This window comes from Calypte anna, chromosome 1 (assembly GCF_003957555.1).
Source record: "Calypte anna isolate BGI_N300 chromosome 1, bCalAnn1_v1.p, whole genome shotgun sequence".
NCBI classification, from domain to species: Eukaryota; Metazoa; Chordata; class Aves; order Apodiformes; family Trochilidae; genus Calypte; species Calypte anna.
Window position 1 is genome coordinate 194437339 of NC_044244.1, and position 17906 is coordinate 194455244.

General features: G+C 44.1%; 2 protein-coding genes across 11 annotated transcripts in view; one reads left to right on the forward strand and one right to left on the reverse strand.

Moving 5' to 3' along the window:
* Positions 1–382: 382 nt before the first annotated feature.
* Positions 383–10943, reverse strand: AAMDC (adipogenesis associated Mth938 domain containing). Of its 10 annotated transcripts, none has more exons than XM_030469533.1 (5): positions 10831–10932; positions 9149–9208; positions 5651–5801; positions 1725–1820; positions 383–1029 (listed from the first exon to the last, which is right to left on the reverse strand). In XM_030469533.1, exons 3-5 carry the CDS (start codon positions 5780–5782, stop codon positions 889–891), a joined length of 369 nt encoding a protein of 122 aa, XP_030325393.1. In that variant the 5' UTR covers positions 5783–5801; positions 9149–9208; positions 10831–10932; the 3' UTR covers positions 383–888. The 10 variants fall into 10 exon arrangements, with proteins under 10 accessions (XP_030325393.1, XP_030325391.1, XP_030325388.1 ...); XM_030469531.1 differs by having other exon boundaries at positions 9149–9248; positions 10831–10931; XM_030469528.1 differs by having other exon boundaries at positions 9149–9248; positions 10826–10931.
* Positions 10093–17906, forward strand: part of RSF1 (remodeling and spacing factor 1) — a 68485-nt gene continuing 60671 nt past the window's right edge. Inside the window, exons 1-2 of the mRNA XM_030469526.1 lie at positions 10093–10162; positions 11267–11472. Of these exons, the coding sequence (XP_030325386.1) occupies positions 11274–11472 (199 nt within the window). The 5' untranslated portion in view covers positions 10093–10162; positions 11267–11273. The remainder of the gene's footprint in view (positions 10163–11266; positions 11473–17906) is intronic.

Consider the following 17906-nt stretch of genomic DNA (forward strand, 5'->3'; position numbering starts at 1 on the left):
AACATCAGATAAAGAATGAAACCCAGGAAGAATTCTCACATCCATCCCCAGAGCCTGCTAGCAGCAATTTAGACTCATTGCCTAACAGCAACATTTTATGTTGCAAACTTGAGTTTTGTGACAAATTTGATGACTTCAAGCACACAGACTTCTGAATAGACACCTATTGCACAACTCAGTCTTCAAAATTCACTATTAAAGGGAAAACTCTTTAAGGCTTCTCTTTTATATTTATTTCTTGTATTGGTTTGTTTTTTCACTTTTCCACATTCATTGAAAAATTTAGAAGTGCTGAATTATGTTCTTGAACAGCACAAACAGATCAGCACAGCCAATATCTTGCCTGAAGTCATCAGCAGGAGGCAAGCTTCCATGTTTTGGGTTCACTTTTTAATTTATTTTATTTTTAACTGATTTATACAGTAGTGGTAAAGTCCTTCTTTACCACTGCTTCACATCTACCACTTGATTGCACTCATTGGTTATTTTATGGCTGCATTCCCATGGCCAATCATGTCATTTCAGGCCCATTCCTAACAAAAACTTTCCCAGCCTAGAATTTTAATTTAGCCAAGAGGTGGAAAGTACCCAAAACACAGACAGTCTTCAGAGGAAAATTAGCTCAGTCTCCAGAAAGTATGGAAATGGTTCTGTAGTGAAATTATTCCATTTACAGCACTTTTTTGTGAGCACTCAATTAGCACTCAGCTAATAAACTGTCCTTGCATTTTAGATTGCCAGGGCACAAGTGTTTTGGCACGTAAATCCACACTGGGTTGGGTGTAACCTGACCCAGCAGAGAGGTGTAAACCCACTCTCTGTTGGGTGTAACCTGATCCAGCAGAGGTGTCGGTGACTTGGCCGGGACCGAAGGGATCTGTAAAGGCTTCAGCAGGTGGAATGAAAGACTCCCCCGACTTTAACACCCTGAGCAGCCAGCGCGTTGTACTCTGCCACCGCCTTCTCTGTCTGCAGGACCAACACCTCGATCCCGTTTTTCTTCAGATAGTCCACAGTGGATGCTGGAACCTCGGAAAAGGAAATGGAAAGAGCAAGTATTAAAGAGTCTTTTCCTCCACACACTGAAAGGCTTGAAGCAAAAACAGGTAGTGGTGTCATTTGTTAGTAGATGATGTGCTTAGGTTTTTCTGAGATGGATAGAATTTTTTTTACACACCTCCCATCTCTCTTTAACACTATTTAAAATACAGCCATTTCTTGTAAAAAGAACTGGAGCTAAAGGTAATTAATTGAAGGGAATTAATTTAAATCAGGTGTTATCCACACTACAAAAATCTAAAGAATTGCTTCTCACAAAGCATTTCCCAACTTTCTGTAGCTAGTTTAGCTGCTGAAATGACACCCCCCCAAGATTAGTAACAGAAATGTCTAATTATCAAAGTAATTACAGCAGGTAAAGGCCTAGATCATAACTTATTCTAAGGGAGGAAAAGAATAACAATGTAAAAAATTGTCCACGTTTAAATTTAATTGCAGCACATAAACCTGTTTGTTGTTTGACACTGATGCTAACACAGAGGAGCTCAAGTGATGTTTCCTTTAGGAAGAGAGGAACTCCTGGCAACAGTTCAGTCAGATTAATTCAGCATCCCAGATTTTTTTCCCCTCTTAGTAAAGCATCATGGATTTTTTTTCCTCTCTGATGAGACGAATAAGGAAAACAAAGAGTTGCAGTTTATGTTTATTATGGAAGAAAAACTTACCTGCAAAGCCTCACTCATGCCACGACCAATCACCATGGTTTTAACACCCTTCTTGACAACTTCTTCAAGGTCAGCTGGTTGCACTCCTGGAGAATGCTGTCAAGAGAGGAAAATAAGTTTGTACTGACAGCATCAACCAGGAAAGCTTCACCAAGGTGTTTTGACACCCAGCAGGGTAAATTAGCAGTAGCAAAATGTAACACAACCCTCTCTTCTGCATACACACAGTAGATAATGTTGGTAATTATAAAAGGTATTTTATATGCAGATGAGGGATGACAGTTAGTTAGTTGATGGTGATATTATTTATTAATAAAGTTAAAAATAAAATTACACATTTCTAAACCATCTAACAGCTAGCCTTTTATAAATATTAAAAGTGAAAACAATAAATTTTAACATATTGCCATTTGTTTTCAAATGAACAAAATCTTTTTGTAATGAAGATCATGGAAAGCCAAAGTTTACCCAGTTTAATTACAAAGACCTCAACAAATTCAAATGATTAAATTCTTTTCTTATTTACTTTGTAAATCTCATTTACTGAAAAGGTCTGAAGCACACTGGTTAGTTTCATGTTAGTTAACAGCTTCAGTTTCTTCACTATTCTAAATTTTAAGAAAGAAGTAGTGGAAACCAAACTCCTTAAAGGAAAAGAGCTTTACCATTGCTAATTGAGTTTTAAGGAATGACATCCATTTACTACCAGGACATTTTAAACATATGAATACACAACAAACACACCTGTAGTGTTAATATAAAACATTATTCAATTCCTGGATTCACTTTCTATGTATCTCTGTGTGGCCAAGAGTAACAAACTGTACAACCTGTTGCTAGAATTTGGTGTGAGGGTTTTTTTGTTTTTTTTTTTTAAGGATTAATACCTTTTTTGGTTTTTTTTAGGGGGGGGTGGGAGGACACGACAGGGGGAAGGGGAATTCTTAAGTTGTTTCAGAGGACTGCAGTGAGTTTCTCTCTTGCAGTAGGTAACAGCATGGTGGACTTCTGGAGAATGTTACTTTTATGGTTCACTCCCTAAACTTCCAGAAAATGCTACAGTCTGACAATGACTGATTCAGCTTTATTCTTTGATGTCCCTGGATCCTCTGCTGTTCTTTTTCCCCTGCTCAGGTCACCAGCAGCTGATGCTGCTCCCTCTCACAGCCCTGTCAGTGCTCCAGCTTGCTGGACAGGGCAAGACTTCTCAAGCTGAAATGACCACAGGAGCTCCTGAAGTCACAGGTGAGGGAAAGCTTCCATGGTAGAGGGTGACTTCAACCATGTGGAATCAATTTATCCCACCAGAAATATCCTAAATCACAGCCTCTTTAGCCTGGCTGGTATCTGGAATTTCACCTTTATGGTTCTCCAAGTTGTGTTTGCTTTAATCCATTTCCATGTGATATTCAGAGGTAACTTCAACATGCAGATTTCTCAGACAAAAACATCACAAGAATGTTTATAACAGAAGAGGTAATGTTTTTTCCTCTGGGGGGGGTTAAAGTAGACTCAGAACTTTGACAAAAACAACTGGTATGGTTTACTGCAATTAGAATAATTAGCTTGCAGGAGAAGGTTTGCTGTCACATGATGAGTACTCCTGGGACATGAAAGCCACGAACAAAAGGATTTTCTTTGGTTACACACAACACTGGTGCAGGGGCTTCCACGAGTTTCATAGGAAACCAGTGTAAAAAAGGAAATGTAACATGGTGGAGTAAGTGTCTGACTGCTGATTTGACAGCTGGAGGGACAGAGGAAGGGCAGCAGAATTTCTTGATTGTTTATTTAATTCTCTGCTTTTTCCTTTCATGATTCCTTGTTCTTTTCACCAGTTAACAGATGGCACTGAAATACAGCCAGGAAGAGGCTGTCTTCCATCCCCAAGGGTTAAGGCCATAAGAATTATCTGTGCTCAGTTACAGAACCTTGCTGAGCCAGTTACACATTTTTCCTGGTGAAAGAATAACATGCAAGACAGGAGGAAGAGAAGGAAAGGAAACAATTTGTATTGAGCATGGGACAAGACCATCACTGCTTCTTTCCCAAACTTCAGCTCAACCTGCACCCAGGAAAAACAAGCCCAAAAAGCACACTGTGGTCTAACAAAGAAATGTCCCGAAAATACATCTGATTAATTCTGCTATTTCCAGTGCTGATCAGAGGAACTTTTTACCATTCTTCTGGAGCTGGAGATGCAGTCCAGGAAAGCTTAGATCTCTTCTCACGTTTGTTGCTTGCTACTGCTATTTAAACCAAGTCACCTAACTCCTTACAGCTGCAAGGGGGAGAGGAACATTACAGGTGACCTGTATAAGGCAAAACTTAAATAGGTATTAAATAGGTATTTTAATAGGTATTTATTATATTTATAGGTATTTATATTAAATAGGTATTTAAATAGGTATTTTGTACTTCCTTATGATATAAAAAGGATGCCAAAAACCTACCTCTCCAAAGAACCCAACTTTTTATTTTTCCTCCACTGATTTTGATTTAACATAACTTGTTTATTTTGATTCAGTTGGGGGATTTTTCTCTAAGGGATTTTATGGACTTGAAGTTTCCACCTTGAAGACATCCCTTGTTTGAAACTTTGAACTCACAACCTCCTAAATGCTACTGAGTGGTTATAATTTGAAACCAAAGTGGTCAGAATGAGTATCAAGATGTGATAGAGTTGGGAACCAATTGGGAGTTTCTCAGATATTGTATGTGTTCTGCTTCTCTGGTGATACATGCATATAACCCAGGAAAACAATACAGTCAAGCAAACCAAAGTGACATCCCACACCATGCAACCCACCTCTCCAAACAGCTGAACAGCAAAAACTTCATTTTTTATGCTTACTCCATAAATAAAATACTTTGGCAAAGGCTACATCCACAGCTATCTTTGTGTGGTACAGGTATCTTTGCATGACAGCACTACCTTTCTCTTGGTGTTAAACTGAACTCTGTCATCCTAAAAAAGTTCTGCTCTCCCAAAGAAGTTCCAGAACCAAACATTCTCCCCTTCAGTTGTGTCAAAATGAATTTAACAGAGATATACCCCCTGGGTTACAGCTGCAGGTGTTGGGTCTAAGACCTGCTAAGACTTGATCAGCACATAATTCTTTTCTGCTTTAACTTTTGCTGAGAAAGTATGGATTGATTTTTTTTTTTCTAGCCAATATGGGTGTGTTAGAGCAAGCCTCAATATGGAAAAAATCATCATCAGCTTCCTAATGCTGATGACATTATTCTGCTTCTAAGTCTGGAATGTCAATACTATTCCATCTATTTTAATATAATTCTGATAGCATTTATAGATAAAGTTTAAAAATAATGAGGGCAAGCACTTTTAGGACATGGCTACCAAGAGAAGCCATTGTGTGATCAGCTTTTCATGGAGAAACCAGCACATCTGACACTATCTGCATGTTTTTCCTTTGAAATAAGTTTGAGGGACCCCAAGGAAAAGGCTGGAAACCAAACCACATGCATTGCTGTCTTTCAGTCACATAATGTCACTCACTGCCAACTTCCTATAAATTTTTTACCTCTCTTGCTCAAGACAGCTTTGCTTTACAGTCTGACCAAAAGGTTGGTACCAGCAGGTTATGACAACTGCACTTTTCATCAAACAGAGAGTGGTGTTTGAGAGATGCAAGGTGTGTGAGAGTGTTCCTGTCAGGGTAGCTGTGGGGCACTGGTGGCAGCAGTCACTAAACATGTCACCTGGAGGAAGTTGTCTGTCTGAAATCCTCCAAACTCTCTGCAGTCACTTCTGAAACACTCAGTTCTCCCCAAGAAAACTCTTAATGGGGAGATGAGTGCAAGGCAGCTCACTGAATTTCTGGCTGGAGAAATTAACAACTGCTCTCTGGACCATTCTCAGAGTCCCCTTTATAATCAGGATGGATAATAAAGAGCAAACTCACATTAGTGCCAGTTTCTCTCCAATCCCAGGTTCGGCTTCCTCCTGGCCATACTTTGCAGTCCTTGTAAGTTGTAGAGCAGCCTTTGACCTTCATGTGACCCCAAGAAAGGGAAGCAATTTCAGGGGAAGACATCACAAAGTTGTATCAAAGTCTAGAAAAAAGATATTAAATACATAACATCAGGCTAACATATGCAGCATACTAAGAAAACCAGAAAATTCCCCAAGGAGCTGGGAAGGAAACACTATTACAGACTCCATCCATGGGAGTTTGTGATCAGCAGAATTATCAGACTTCTTGGGGATTTTGCACAGGATTTTGGGCAAAGCATTTTATGTGCTAAATCTAAGCAAGTACTGGGTGCTCAACTTTCAAAACTATCATCTGGGATCAGGTCCCAGAATATCCTCTCACATCTGTGTTTTAATCTTCTCCCTAAAATGTACAATGAAGATGATGGCATTTTCTTAAAATAACTAAGACACTGCTTCTCTGGCCCCTTTATCAATTAAAAGCAGTAAATAAGGTTAAAAAAAAACACCCAAAAAAAAAATTCCAAGAGAAAAGCTATGAATAAAACAATGGCATTCCCATGTTGCTAGAGCAATCAAGGTTTTCAGAGACCTAAAGGGGTCAAGCTTTCTCTCCCTAGTTACACCTTCCAGAGGCCAAGTCTCCCTGTGTAATATTGCAGCACAGTTAAACACCCAAATAATATTGTTTCCAATATTTGGCCTCAGTCTTCATTGTTTCAGCTTAAACCCATTATTTCTAATCCTTTTGTGCTGTGGACAAGAAGTTTAATCTTTATCTTTTTCACCATTTTTTATTTTCCTGAGGACTTAATCTTTTTTCCTTTCTTTTAGACTAGGTAAACTCACCTCCCCTTCAGTCACTTTTTCTACATTTCTGCTCAGCTTCTCCTTTTTTCTCCTAGCAGCCAACAATTGCCAAGCATCTTTCTTTGATGTCTTTTGCCTAAAACTATACAGAGTGCTCCAGCTAAGGCCTTAGCAGAACTGCTATAGGCCAGCTGTTTTTTTGGTATTAACAGCAATAAATTTTAGATCTGCTGCAACAGTCAGAGCTGGGCATTAACAGGGCAGTGACTCACATCACTTCACACCCCTCCTACACCCTGCTCCAGAGTCCCTCAACCTCAATGCAGTCTGGCTGCTGGTGTGGTTCTGGCAGCAGGGAAGAAAGGAATGGCACAGGGAACGTGTTGGAATAGCCTGGCAGCTCACTGGTGTGTTGCAAGGGTGGTCTCTTTTTTGTTCTTCCAGTTTAGAGGGAAGAGAGGGACCTGGGAGTTTGGATTGCCAGGAAGCTGAACAGGAGCCAGCAGTGTGCCCAGGTAGCCAGGAAGGCCAATGGCATCCTGGCCTGTATCAGGAACAGCATGGCCAGCAGGCCCAGGGAAGGGATTCTGCCCCTGTGCTCAGCCCTGGTGAGGCCACAGCTTGAGTCCTGTGTCCAGGTCTGGGCCCCTCAGTTTAGGAAGGAGCTTGAGGTGCTGGAGCAGGTCCAAAGGAGGCAACTGGGCTGGTGAAGGGATCCAGCAGAGATCCTGTGAGGAGAGGCTGAGGGAGCTGGGGGTGTTGAGGCTGGAGAAGAGGAGGCTCAGGGAGACCTCATCACTCTCTGCAACTCCCTGAAAGGAGGTTGGAGCCAGGGGGGGGTTGGTCTCTTTTCCCAGGCAACTCTCAGCAAGACAAGAGGCCATGGTCTCAAGTTGTGCCAGGGGAGGTTTAGGTTGGATATTAGAACGAATTTCTTTATGGAGAGGGTGATCAGCCATTGGAATGGGCTGCCCAGGGAAGGGGTGGATTTTCCATCCCTAGAGATATTTCAAAAGAGACTGGATGTGGCACTCAGTGCCATGGGCTGGGAACTGCAATAGTGGATCAAGGGTTGGACTCGATGATCTCTGAGGTCCCTTCCAACCCAGCCAATTCTATGATTCTATGATTTCTGCAGAGCTGTGCTGCTGGCTGATCCAGAAAACCTCAGTGGCAGATGCTTCCAGATATGCAGTTTCTCATCCTTTGCTTTTTAATTGTTCAAATTCAGCAGGAGAAATTGATCCCGGGAACATTGGTGGCATGAATTAAAGAAGGAAACACTCACAAAAGAGAAATCTTCCAGGCTTTTTCCCTTCCTGTCTCACACATGCTGCAGCAAACCACAGCACAGCCAGACAGGACGTGCTCTTCAATTGCCAGGAACAGATCTAAATATCCTGCTTCAAATATCCCATGAAGTAAAAACTGAGTTACTTTGGATCTGACACAAAACTGAGGCTGCCAGAGCTGCTACTTCCACAGGGAAATTCTTTTCTTCCTTGCTCCTAGGTGAAACACACACACACACACACACAGCCAAACTGGAAGCCAGGCAAGCAGCTACAGGGGAGTGAAACCTGGATTCATCTATTCAAGGTTCATTTGTTACCCATCCATGATGCAATGGATTCAAACAAAGGTTTATAGGATTATTTTTCCAAATGTCTGCATGAAAGGAGATAAAAGCAGAAGAAATAAGCAGCAGAAAGAATTCACCCATCAACAGAAGAGTAAAGGGTGAATAAACCACCCAGAACCTGGCTCTGAAGGACAAAAATAATTGACTGCTCTAGTTTGGAGAGGAAACATCAGAATTAGATCTGGAGGTTAAAGAGAGGTGAATGAACAATAAAATGATTAGGAATATCAGATTTCCCAGTCCAAATATTATCACAAGGCTGGGACTGTGCAATCAAACTGGCAAAAACTGCAAAAAAGGAAAGCAAATTCAGGCTGAGGGTTCCATAGGGTCTTCTCCAAACAGCCCAAAACAAAGAAGGCACCAGCAAAGAAACAAAGAAACAAATCTTAAAAGCCTTAAAAACAATTCCTAATCTAAAGACATTTCCCAATCATACTGCCAGAGCATATCAGTGAGGTCAGGTTATTTGAATTAACTCTTAAATTGAAGTAAGAATGAACTTTTCAACAGGAACTTTGGACATTCTTGATGGAGGGTGGGGTCCAGTCATCAATCAGCAGGAAAATACTTCCCCAATGAATTAGTTGTTGTTTTAATTATTCTCTGTGACAAATGTACAGTACCAAAATATACAGTACTTCAGATCAGAAGAGACCATAAATTATACAACTCACAAGTATGACCTAAAATAGCAATTTCTGTAAATCACAGCAGTCCAAACACAATGAGGTGAGGAAGAGAAATGGTGCAGAAATTTATAAGCAAAGCTATGAATTAAAAACCATAGGAAATAAAGGAAGCAGAAGAGCTTAAAAAGGAAACAAAACAGAATTTTACACAAGGATATGGTACTGAAAGAACCTAAGTAGTGGCTAAGGGTGGCAGAGGTAAAAAATAGCTGAGAATTAAAAGAAAAAAATTGGAGACTGAAGTGCTGTAGAACAAGTAGATGAACTTTAAAGTTTCCAGCATATCTATCAAAGGTAAATGTGGTTTCAGAGTAGCACTCACCAGAAACAGAGTAAAAAAGGTGAGTGGGAACAGTGCACCACAGACTATTTTATTGAGAGGCTGTGGACACAAGTAAATTTCATAAAAACCAAGGCGTAACCTGAGGTCAAAGGGGAAAAGAAAGAATCGGCGCATGTCAAGTTTCAGGCAGAACAACTCCTCAAGGTTCCTGGTGAGGCCACACCTCAAGTACTGTGTCCAGTTCTGGGCCCCTCAGTTTAGGAAGGATATCGAGATCCTGGAGCAGGTCCAAAGGAGGGCAACCAGGCTGGTGAAGGGATCCAGCACAGATCCTAAGAGGAGAGGCTGAGGGAGCTGGGAGTGTTCAGCCTAGAGAAGAGGAGGCTCAGGGGAGACTTCATCACTCTCTCCAACTACCTGAAAGGAGGTTGGAGCCAGGGGGGGTTGGGCTCTTTTGCCAGATGACTTTCAACAAGACAAGAGGCCATGGTCTTAAGTTGTGCCAGGGGAGGCTTAGGTTGGATATTAGAAAGAATTCTTTACGGAGAGAGTGATCAGACATTGGAATGGGCTGCCCAGGGAAGGGGTGGATTCTCCGTGTCTGGAGCTATTTCAAAAGAGACTGGATGTGGCACTCAGTGCCATGGTCTAGCAACCGCAACGGTGGTTCAAGGGTTGGACTCGATGATCTCTGAGGTCCCTTCCAACCCAGCCAATTCTATGAAAAGGTGATGCAGTTCTCCAGCACTGCCTGGGAGCGGGGTCTGTGGGTGAAGGTGGCCGATGCCTGCAGCCCTTGCAATGTCAGGAGTGTTAGAGCAGCCAGGAGAGCGGGTCAGGATTCAATAACTGGCAGTACAAGCAGAAAGCACAGGTTAAGCTTAAATGAAGCGAGAAGGGAAGAGGCAGGAGTCAAAGTAAGGAAACAGTGTTTGGGAACTCGGTGGTTTTGCTAGGGAGGTGACGAAAGCGAGGTTATGGAGAGTGTGTGCTTGTAAGAGGGGAAGAGGAAAGCATTTTGAAAACAAGGAGGAAAGGACAGAGAACCGAAAGGTGGGAGGGGGGTCCACAACCTCCAACACGCGTGGGTAGGGCCGGGGGCACCGCTCCTGAACCGCCCCCCACCCCAAAACGCGACCTTGCCTGAGGCGCCCCATGGCCCCGCCGCCCCGAACCCCTCCCCTGCTGCCGGGAGGGAGGGAAGCGCCCGGGGCAGGGGTGAAGGCGGGAATCGGGCCGGAGGGAAGGGAACCGAACCGAGCCGGAGGGAAGGGAAGGCAGCCGAACCGGGCTGAGCCGAAGGGAGTGCAGCCGAAGCGAGCCGGAGGGAAGGGAACCCAAGCGGGCCGGAGGGAAGGAAAGGCAGCCGAACCGGGCTGGGCCGGAGAGAAGGGAATCGAAGCGGGACGGAGGGGAGGGAAGGCAGCCGAACCGGGATGGGCCGAAGGGAGCGCAGCCGAAGCGGGCTAGAGGGAAGAGAAGGGAACCGAACCGGGACGGAGGAAAGGGAAGGCAGCCGAACCCGGACGGAGGGGAGGGAACCCAAGAGGGATGGCCGAACCGGGACGGGCCGAAGGGAGCGCAGCCGAAGCGGGCCAGAGAGGAGAGAAGGGAACCGAAGCGGGACGGAGGGAAAGGAAGGCAGCCGAACTGGGACGGAGGGGAGGGAAGGCAGCCGAAGCGAGACGGAGGGGAGGGGAGAGAAGGGAAGGGAACCGAACCGGGCCGTGCCTCCCGTGCCGCTGACAGGACCCGGATCCGTTACAGCCGTTACCCGCTCGCGCTCCCCGCCGACCTCCACCTTCCCCGTGAAGAGGCGAAAGGCAACGCCCCCCGCGCCTTTCCATTGGCCAGCGCTCCCCGCCGGCCCCTCCCCTCTCCTAGCTCCCATTGGTCGTCCCCGCCGTCCATCTCCGCCTCCAGGCGTAGCCCCGCCCCCCTTTTTTCGCCCCGCCTTGTTTTCATTACCCGCTCCGCACGCGGCCGAGGGGCGGCTCCTCCTTTGCGCCGCTCTCGCCGCCGCCTCCTCCCCTCCGCTCCCCGCGGTGCATTGTGGGATCGTGGCGGCGCGGCTCGGCAGCGCCCCCTCCCTCCGCCGCCCCCTTCTCACCCCCCCCCCTCTTCACCCCCCCCCCCAAGCTCCTTCTCCATCCTCAGGTCCAAGATGGCGGCGGCGGCGGCTCCTCCGGCTCCATCTCCGCCTCCCCCTCCTCCGGCAGGCCCCTGCTGCCCGGGCTCCTGGCCTAACTTCGCCGTCGTCTGTTCTTTCCTTGAGCGTTACGGGGCTTTGCTGGACTTGCCCGAACTGCCCTTCCCCGAGCTGGAGCGCGTCCTGCAGCCGCCTCAGGAACCCGGAGATCAGGGTGAGCGGCCCGGTTACCTCTCTTCTTCTCAATCCCCCCCCCCCTCTTCCCCAATTCCTACGCCTGGCTGAGGAGGGGGGGGGGGCACGGGCACGATTCGGGGGGGAAGGGGGGAGGGGGGGGAGGCCAGGGCTATTCCCCCCCCGCCTCCTCCCGGCCCCGGGGGTGGAGCGCGTTGAGGGAGAGGAGGGGCCTGGGATTCCCGGAGCGACGCTCCGGGGGGGTGTGGGGGGGGTGCTGGTGGTAACCCTTTCCCCCTCCCTCTGCACAAACCCTTTTGGGTTTGTTTTTTTTTCATTTATTTCGTGGGGAAGGGTGGGGGAGCAGCTGTTTGTGTGTTTCTGCTTCCTCCCCACCCCGAGGAAGGAGGAGGGGGACATCACCACCACCCCCCCCCTCTCCCCTCCGGCCTCTCCCCTCTCCGTGCTTTCTCGGCCTCCCCTCCTCCCTTTTCAGGGTTTGCTCCCGAGCCCTCTGCGGACGGGAGGTTAAGCTAAAATAACTATTTTTATTCAAGCTGGCTCTCTTCCACCTCCTCCCCCTTCTTACCCCCCCCTCTCCAGTTTGAGGGTCTCTTCGCTGCCTCCCCCCACCCCCCTCCTCCTCGCCGCATGTTTTTACTTCAACCAGAAGGCCCCAAACACGCAAGGAAATATCCCCATCCTCTTTCACACCCTTTCTGTATAGGGGGGGGGGGTGAGGAACGGAGGGGGAGGGGGCACAGAGAAGCCCTGACACCCCCCCCCACCCCTCCCAAAGCTGCTGCTGTTGGCCATCTCCTCCCCACAAACACAGCCAGCCATTGTGTGCCATCTCCATCCCTTTCTTCTCCTCCACCCCCCCCGTCTCTTATAGTTGGGTGTGTGTGGAGGGGAGGAGGGGGGGGTATGGAATAAAAACCTCTCTGCTTGCTCCTGCCCTTCCACCACCTGAGCTGTGCGAGGTGGAGGGCTGGGTTATGCACTCTACTCTTTCCTTTCAAGCTGCTCCTCCTCTCTCCTCTCTCTCTCTCCAGTAGCAGATTTTCTTGCCAGACTCACTAATTCCTTCTCCCTGCCATGGATGTGGGAGGGCCCGGGCCAAGAGAGCAGCCCTGGGGAGGGCTGTGTGGAGGCGGTGGTAGCAATAGAGAAAGAGAGAGAGAGGAGAAGGTGCTTGTTGCTTTTGGTCTCTTGTCTCTATTATTGGTTTGGTTGTTGCCTCTCTGCACTCTTGCCACATAGGGAGACCGTGGAGCTCAGGGCGCATGCTCGGCAAGGCCCCATAGAAACTTCCTGCTGCTGGAGAAGCCCAGCTCGGGGTTGCTGTTGGTCTAACAGCCTCTGTTTTACCCCCTTTTCCCCCCCAAATGCACCCATTCTCATTTCCTTCCCCACCAAACCCACCCTCTGTGTGGGGGTGTGGGATGAAATGGGCGTGTAGGGGCCTCTTCATGTAAAGGAAGTGCAGGGATGTTGTCAGGGAGTTCACAAAAGAGGGTGCCAAAATGTAATGAGATTAATATCCTGTCTCCTCGTGTTGCCCAGTGTCGAATCATTATGTAAAAAAAAAGACAGGTGAGATCTGCTGGTTTCTAAAAACAGGGTTAACTTTTGGGAAAATAGGGATTTATATTGAGTTCCCCAGCACTCCTGTACTTTTAATGTTAAAAAAAGGACTCCTTAGGAAAAGCGTTGTTTTGTTAAGCTGTTGCAAAACTTATTCATAAAATACACTGAAGTGCTGAAAAGTTTGAATTTTTAATGCAAATCTTCCTTTGTAAGTGGTATCTGTAAAGAAAAGTAGTGCTTTTGCTGTGTGACACAATGTAAGTGGGTGTGTAAGAATAATTTGATTGTGTGAACTGCAGAAGAAATTAAAATTAAAGGATGAGATAGTGTCCTGTGGTTTAAGTACATGCATTTGATTAAAAAAAAAAAAGAAAAACAACCAGAAAAACCATTCAGATATCTTTAATTGCATGAGAGGGGGATTAATTAATAGGACAATGATTACTGCATAACCCTTTTCTAAAAAGCTTTCAAATTACATGTGTTAGGGAGTCTGCATTATGCATTGAATTGATGCTTGCCAGATTATTACACTTTTCTCTCTATTGCCCTTCCTGTTTGGTTATTGTCACTGCTTTAGAAAAGTCCCCCAACATGAGAGCTTCTGAGAATGCAAGCTCTAAATTCCTGGGAGTTTTTTACTTATGTCTGGTGAGGATGATGTATTTGCTTGCATTTTCTCATCTCTAAGTGTGGAGGTTTGAAAAACAAACCTGGGTAGTCCTTGATGCTTTGTGTGATAACTTGTGTGACATAAATTCTAAGCAAATAACTACAAAACCTTGAAGTAGTTTGGTTGGTTTTGTTTTGTTTTTTTAACTTCTTAGACTCTGGACCAAGTCAGATTTCAGCTGCCAGGTAGTGTCTGGTTGAAACTCATCTCCATATTTATTTTCCAGCCAGGGAAAGGGAATCAATAGTTTGGGGGTTTGGTTGATTACCTTCATGCTTTGATACTCAGTAGTTTCAAAAGTAGTTTTCTTGCTTTTTTCTGGTGTTTGTTTGTTGTGGGGTTTTTTTAAACATGGCCTGTGTTTCCTTGTCTGAGCATTACTATTGGAATGCTAATAAAAGCTAATTGGATGCTAATAAAAGTTATAAATTTATATCAGGAACCTCAAGGAGAACTAAGAGCTCAAGTTTGAATGTTCTTCAGTAAGTTGTAGAGCAGTCATGTTTTCTTTCCTGCTAATAATTGGCACAAAGAGCTCATTATTAAGGAAAGAAGGTATGATTTTCTCTTACAAGAAGGGATGATGAGTAAATGTTGACAGCTGGGAAGCTTTCAAATATTTGTTAGTAGTTTTTTAGCTGTTCTTGAGTTTGCCATATTACCTCTCCTATCCAAGAACTTCAAGGCAAATAGTAGTGAGAGAAGTGCACAAGTATGAAGAGTTTTCCTTAGTAGTCTAACTTTAGGTTAATTTAGGTATTAAATTAACCTGTATTAGTAGTGGATTTAGATGGTTTACTGTGTGCACACAGGTGTTGTCTTAAAATGTGCAGACTTAAAAAGTGAAAATAAACCATTTGAAATGTTCTTTGGGATTTGATGGGTAATGCAAATCATGCATGAATAGGAAAATAAGAATGTAAGGTGTTGATTTTGCTCATCACTACTGACTGGCAGGGTGAACTGGTAGCTGTGGAAATAGTCTGCCTCTTAGGAAGTCTGTACTGACACAGCTTCACTTCTGCAGCTGGTGCTTCATTTGAAATTTGCAACTATTCAAACAGAGTAATGAGACCTGTGGTTTTCTGCTGAAGATTTTATTGTATGAATAATAATTATATTGGATGTAAGACTGGTTTTCCTTGCTTTACATACAATGTTGTGACTTGGCTTGCAGTTCTGACAGTCTTGCACATCTCTAGAAGGAATGAAGTTGTGTGTCTGTCAAAATGGTGAGAGTGTGAACTCACAGAGTTGGCTGGCTGGTATGTTCATAAGTTAGTGGTTTCTTGTGGGACTTATTGAAAGACAATCTAATATATGATTTTTTTTAAGTGGAACTTCTGAACCTTGGGAGATGTCATTACCTCTGTAATTCTGCTCTTTTAGATGCAAAACTGAGGTAATAATACAGATCATCCTGCAGGGTGCTGCAGTACCAGATTTCTTTGCCTCTCCTTGCTTCCAAAGGTGATACCGTGCAAACTGGAACAAATCATCCCAGGAAACCAGTACTTTTTCTAACAAATGTGATTTTTTTTTTCAGCTAAGAGTTTTACTTGCAAGAAAAGAGCATTTGCAAATTTCAGTAGTAAATGTAAGTGAGAGAGGGAAGCAAGAATGATGTCTGTGTTTAGGGCTGTGTTTAAGGAAGGATATCAAATCACCACCTCCTTTGTGTTGGTAAATAGCTTGAGAATCAGTATAAATGTTAATTAAGCACTTGCTCTCCTGTGAAAGAAAATATTAGTAGAACGTTAGCATGCACAACAGAGATCTAATTTTACACATGACTACACAAAACACTTGCTGGTTTGCCAGGTTTCCCAGTGCTGAGAAGGGGAGATCCTCTCCCAGAGGTGAAGGGCATCTTCCAAAGTGGGTGAGGCTGAGTTAGCTCCTCAGTGTTTGTTTTTCTTAGCAGGATGGGGTTTCATTTGTTCTTCACTGCAAAATAATGAACTTCCACCAAAATCTTGCCAAACAGCCAGTGTGTTTTGGTAAATGGGTTTGCAGTCTCAGACACTCTCCTGTATCCTCACCACAGCTCAAACTTCTTTATCTCCTTGGGCTCCTCAGGGATTGACCCAGCCTAGAAGTTTGTCACTTGATTGCAACACAAATGTGTTGGGATTGTTTGGTGTTAGATAGTAAAACCACTCTTCCTGTGTCACTCTGGTTTAAGTGGTGTGAAGGAAGACATGATGAGATGCAGATGTCTGGTAGTAGGCCCAGTTTTGTAAATCTTCTCTCCCCTTTATAGCAGGAACTGAAGTTAACAGCAGGTAGCTTGAGAGAAACTTGTGCAAGCCATTTAGTTTCTTTTTTTTTTTTTTTTTTTTTTCAGTGGGGAATATCTGATACTACATTGTAAAACCAAAAAAAACCACCCAGCAACCCAACCCATGTAATCTTTGGAGCTACCATGCTTCAAAGCAATAAACTGAGCTTTATAAGTTGCTTTATTTTCTCCTAACTCTTCTAGACACCTAACATCTTTTTAAATGAATTTGGGTGCTGAAGTCATTAGTTCCTGTGGGTTATGGAAGTTGTGTTTTGTTGTTGTTGTTGTTTTTTTTATTGTAATTTCTGGAAAGCTTTGCAGCATTAAGTTTAAGGGTTCTTACCATTTTCTGAAGAAATTTAGGGTTGACTTAAACTGCTGTTGAATATTTGTATAGGAGAAATGTACCAAAAGCTTTGTAGCTGTTATATACAGCAAGCAAAAGCCAATCATACCTTATGACGAGGAGTCTGAGAGACCATCAAGGTCAGGATTAGGTGTGTTCCTAAGGAAGAGGGTGGTGAAGCAGAGTATTCTGCTAATGAGATTGATTTTCCTAATGTTTAATATTTTATATAAACCATCTTTGTGTATCAGAAGTTTCAAGGTTTGATGTGACTCTTAGGTGAGGTCATGATATGTTACAGTAACATGTTACATCCCCAGTAGAATGGTTAGTGTTAAAATTAGGCAATAAATGTGATTTGGAAGTACTTTCCAACACTGTTGCACTTAAAATTTAATAATTGATACTGTGCTTGAGATACATTCACTGACTTCAATGCAGAAAGATTAAATCCTGTGGTGTCCTCATGTAAATGAACAAGTTCTGCTGTCTGATTCTGGCAGTGTCTGTAATGCTGACATTACAGGAGGTAACTCACACACTAGGTATTGCTGAATCTTCTTCACTGAACCTATGAAGTGTGTGGCTGTGCCTATGTCACAAGCTTGTCACAAGCTGTATCAGCCAGTGAGAGGTAACACAGCTCATCTGGGGGGCTGAGTGCTCACATCTTATCACAGCCTTTCCTGTATGAGTGAGATGTGACTGCTGGTCTGAAGCAGTCAAGTTATCACCTGAATGCAGGCTGACTTTGCATGTGGAATACAAGCAGATCATTGCTTTCCTGCTGCTCCTAGGGACTGAACCAAATTTTGAGAGGTTTTTGTCAAAGCCATTAATCCACCTGTTAGTAAAAAGCAGTCTTTTTAACTTAGCAATGAACTATGGAATAATAAAAGTGTATCCAGTGAATTTTTGCATGTGGTGTGTTGCTTCTGTGCTTGTTTGACTTTTGAGTGTGATGGAGGTTCTACACTTCTGATTGCTTTAAATTTAAGAAACTCCATGTTTTTAGCCATCAACTTTAACTGATTTTTTGAGGCAGTTTGGAGTGGAATGTCTCAGTGTAAGAGGGTTAAATTCAGAGAAAGTTAGTAGCAAGAGTATTCATTCCTGTGCTGGCTTAATGGTAAATAAGCCTCAAATACAAAATAAACTCCTCATGTCTACACTTCAGTCACTTTAGATTAATATGACACTAAGGTCAGGATTCCCATCCACGTAGGCTTCTCAGTAATTTGTTTAAGAAATGGATTAAAAGTACCTTGGAATTACCTCAGAGTATAACTGCATATCCTTGTTTAAACAATTTCTGGTTTCTTTATGTTTTATTTATTTTATTTCCGTGGCAAGATTTCATATCTTTATGTGCACAGACCTGTCAGCTCACCTGAGTGTGCTCTTGGATTTGGGCTGGCAATGCCAGTTTTTAACTAAGCTCCACATTATCTTATGGCCCTGTGCAGAAGACAGCAAAGCAGTGTTCCTCTGGGGAGACAAGCAGTTCAGTTGCTTACCAGTAACACTGCCCATCTGAAAGAGATGACAAAATGCCATGAGGAATGGAAAAAAACAAAAAGG

Excerpts from the sequence above, each read along its gene's own strand:
- AAMDC (XM_030469534.1), bottom strand. The coding sequence starts at position 5,782 with ATGTCTTCCCCTGAAATTGCTTCCCTTTCTTGGGGTCACATGAAGGTC. Across the intron at positions 1,821-5,650 it reads GGAGAGAAACTGGCACTAAT|CATTCTCCAGGAGTGCAACC; the intron begins GTGAGTTTGCTC and ends CTCTCTTGACAG. Across the intron at positions 1,030-1,724 it reads GCATGAGTGAGGCTTTGCAG|GTTCCAGCATCCACTGTGGA; the intron begins GTAAGTTTTTCT and ends TCCTTTTCCGAG.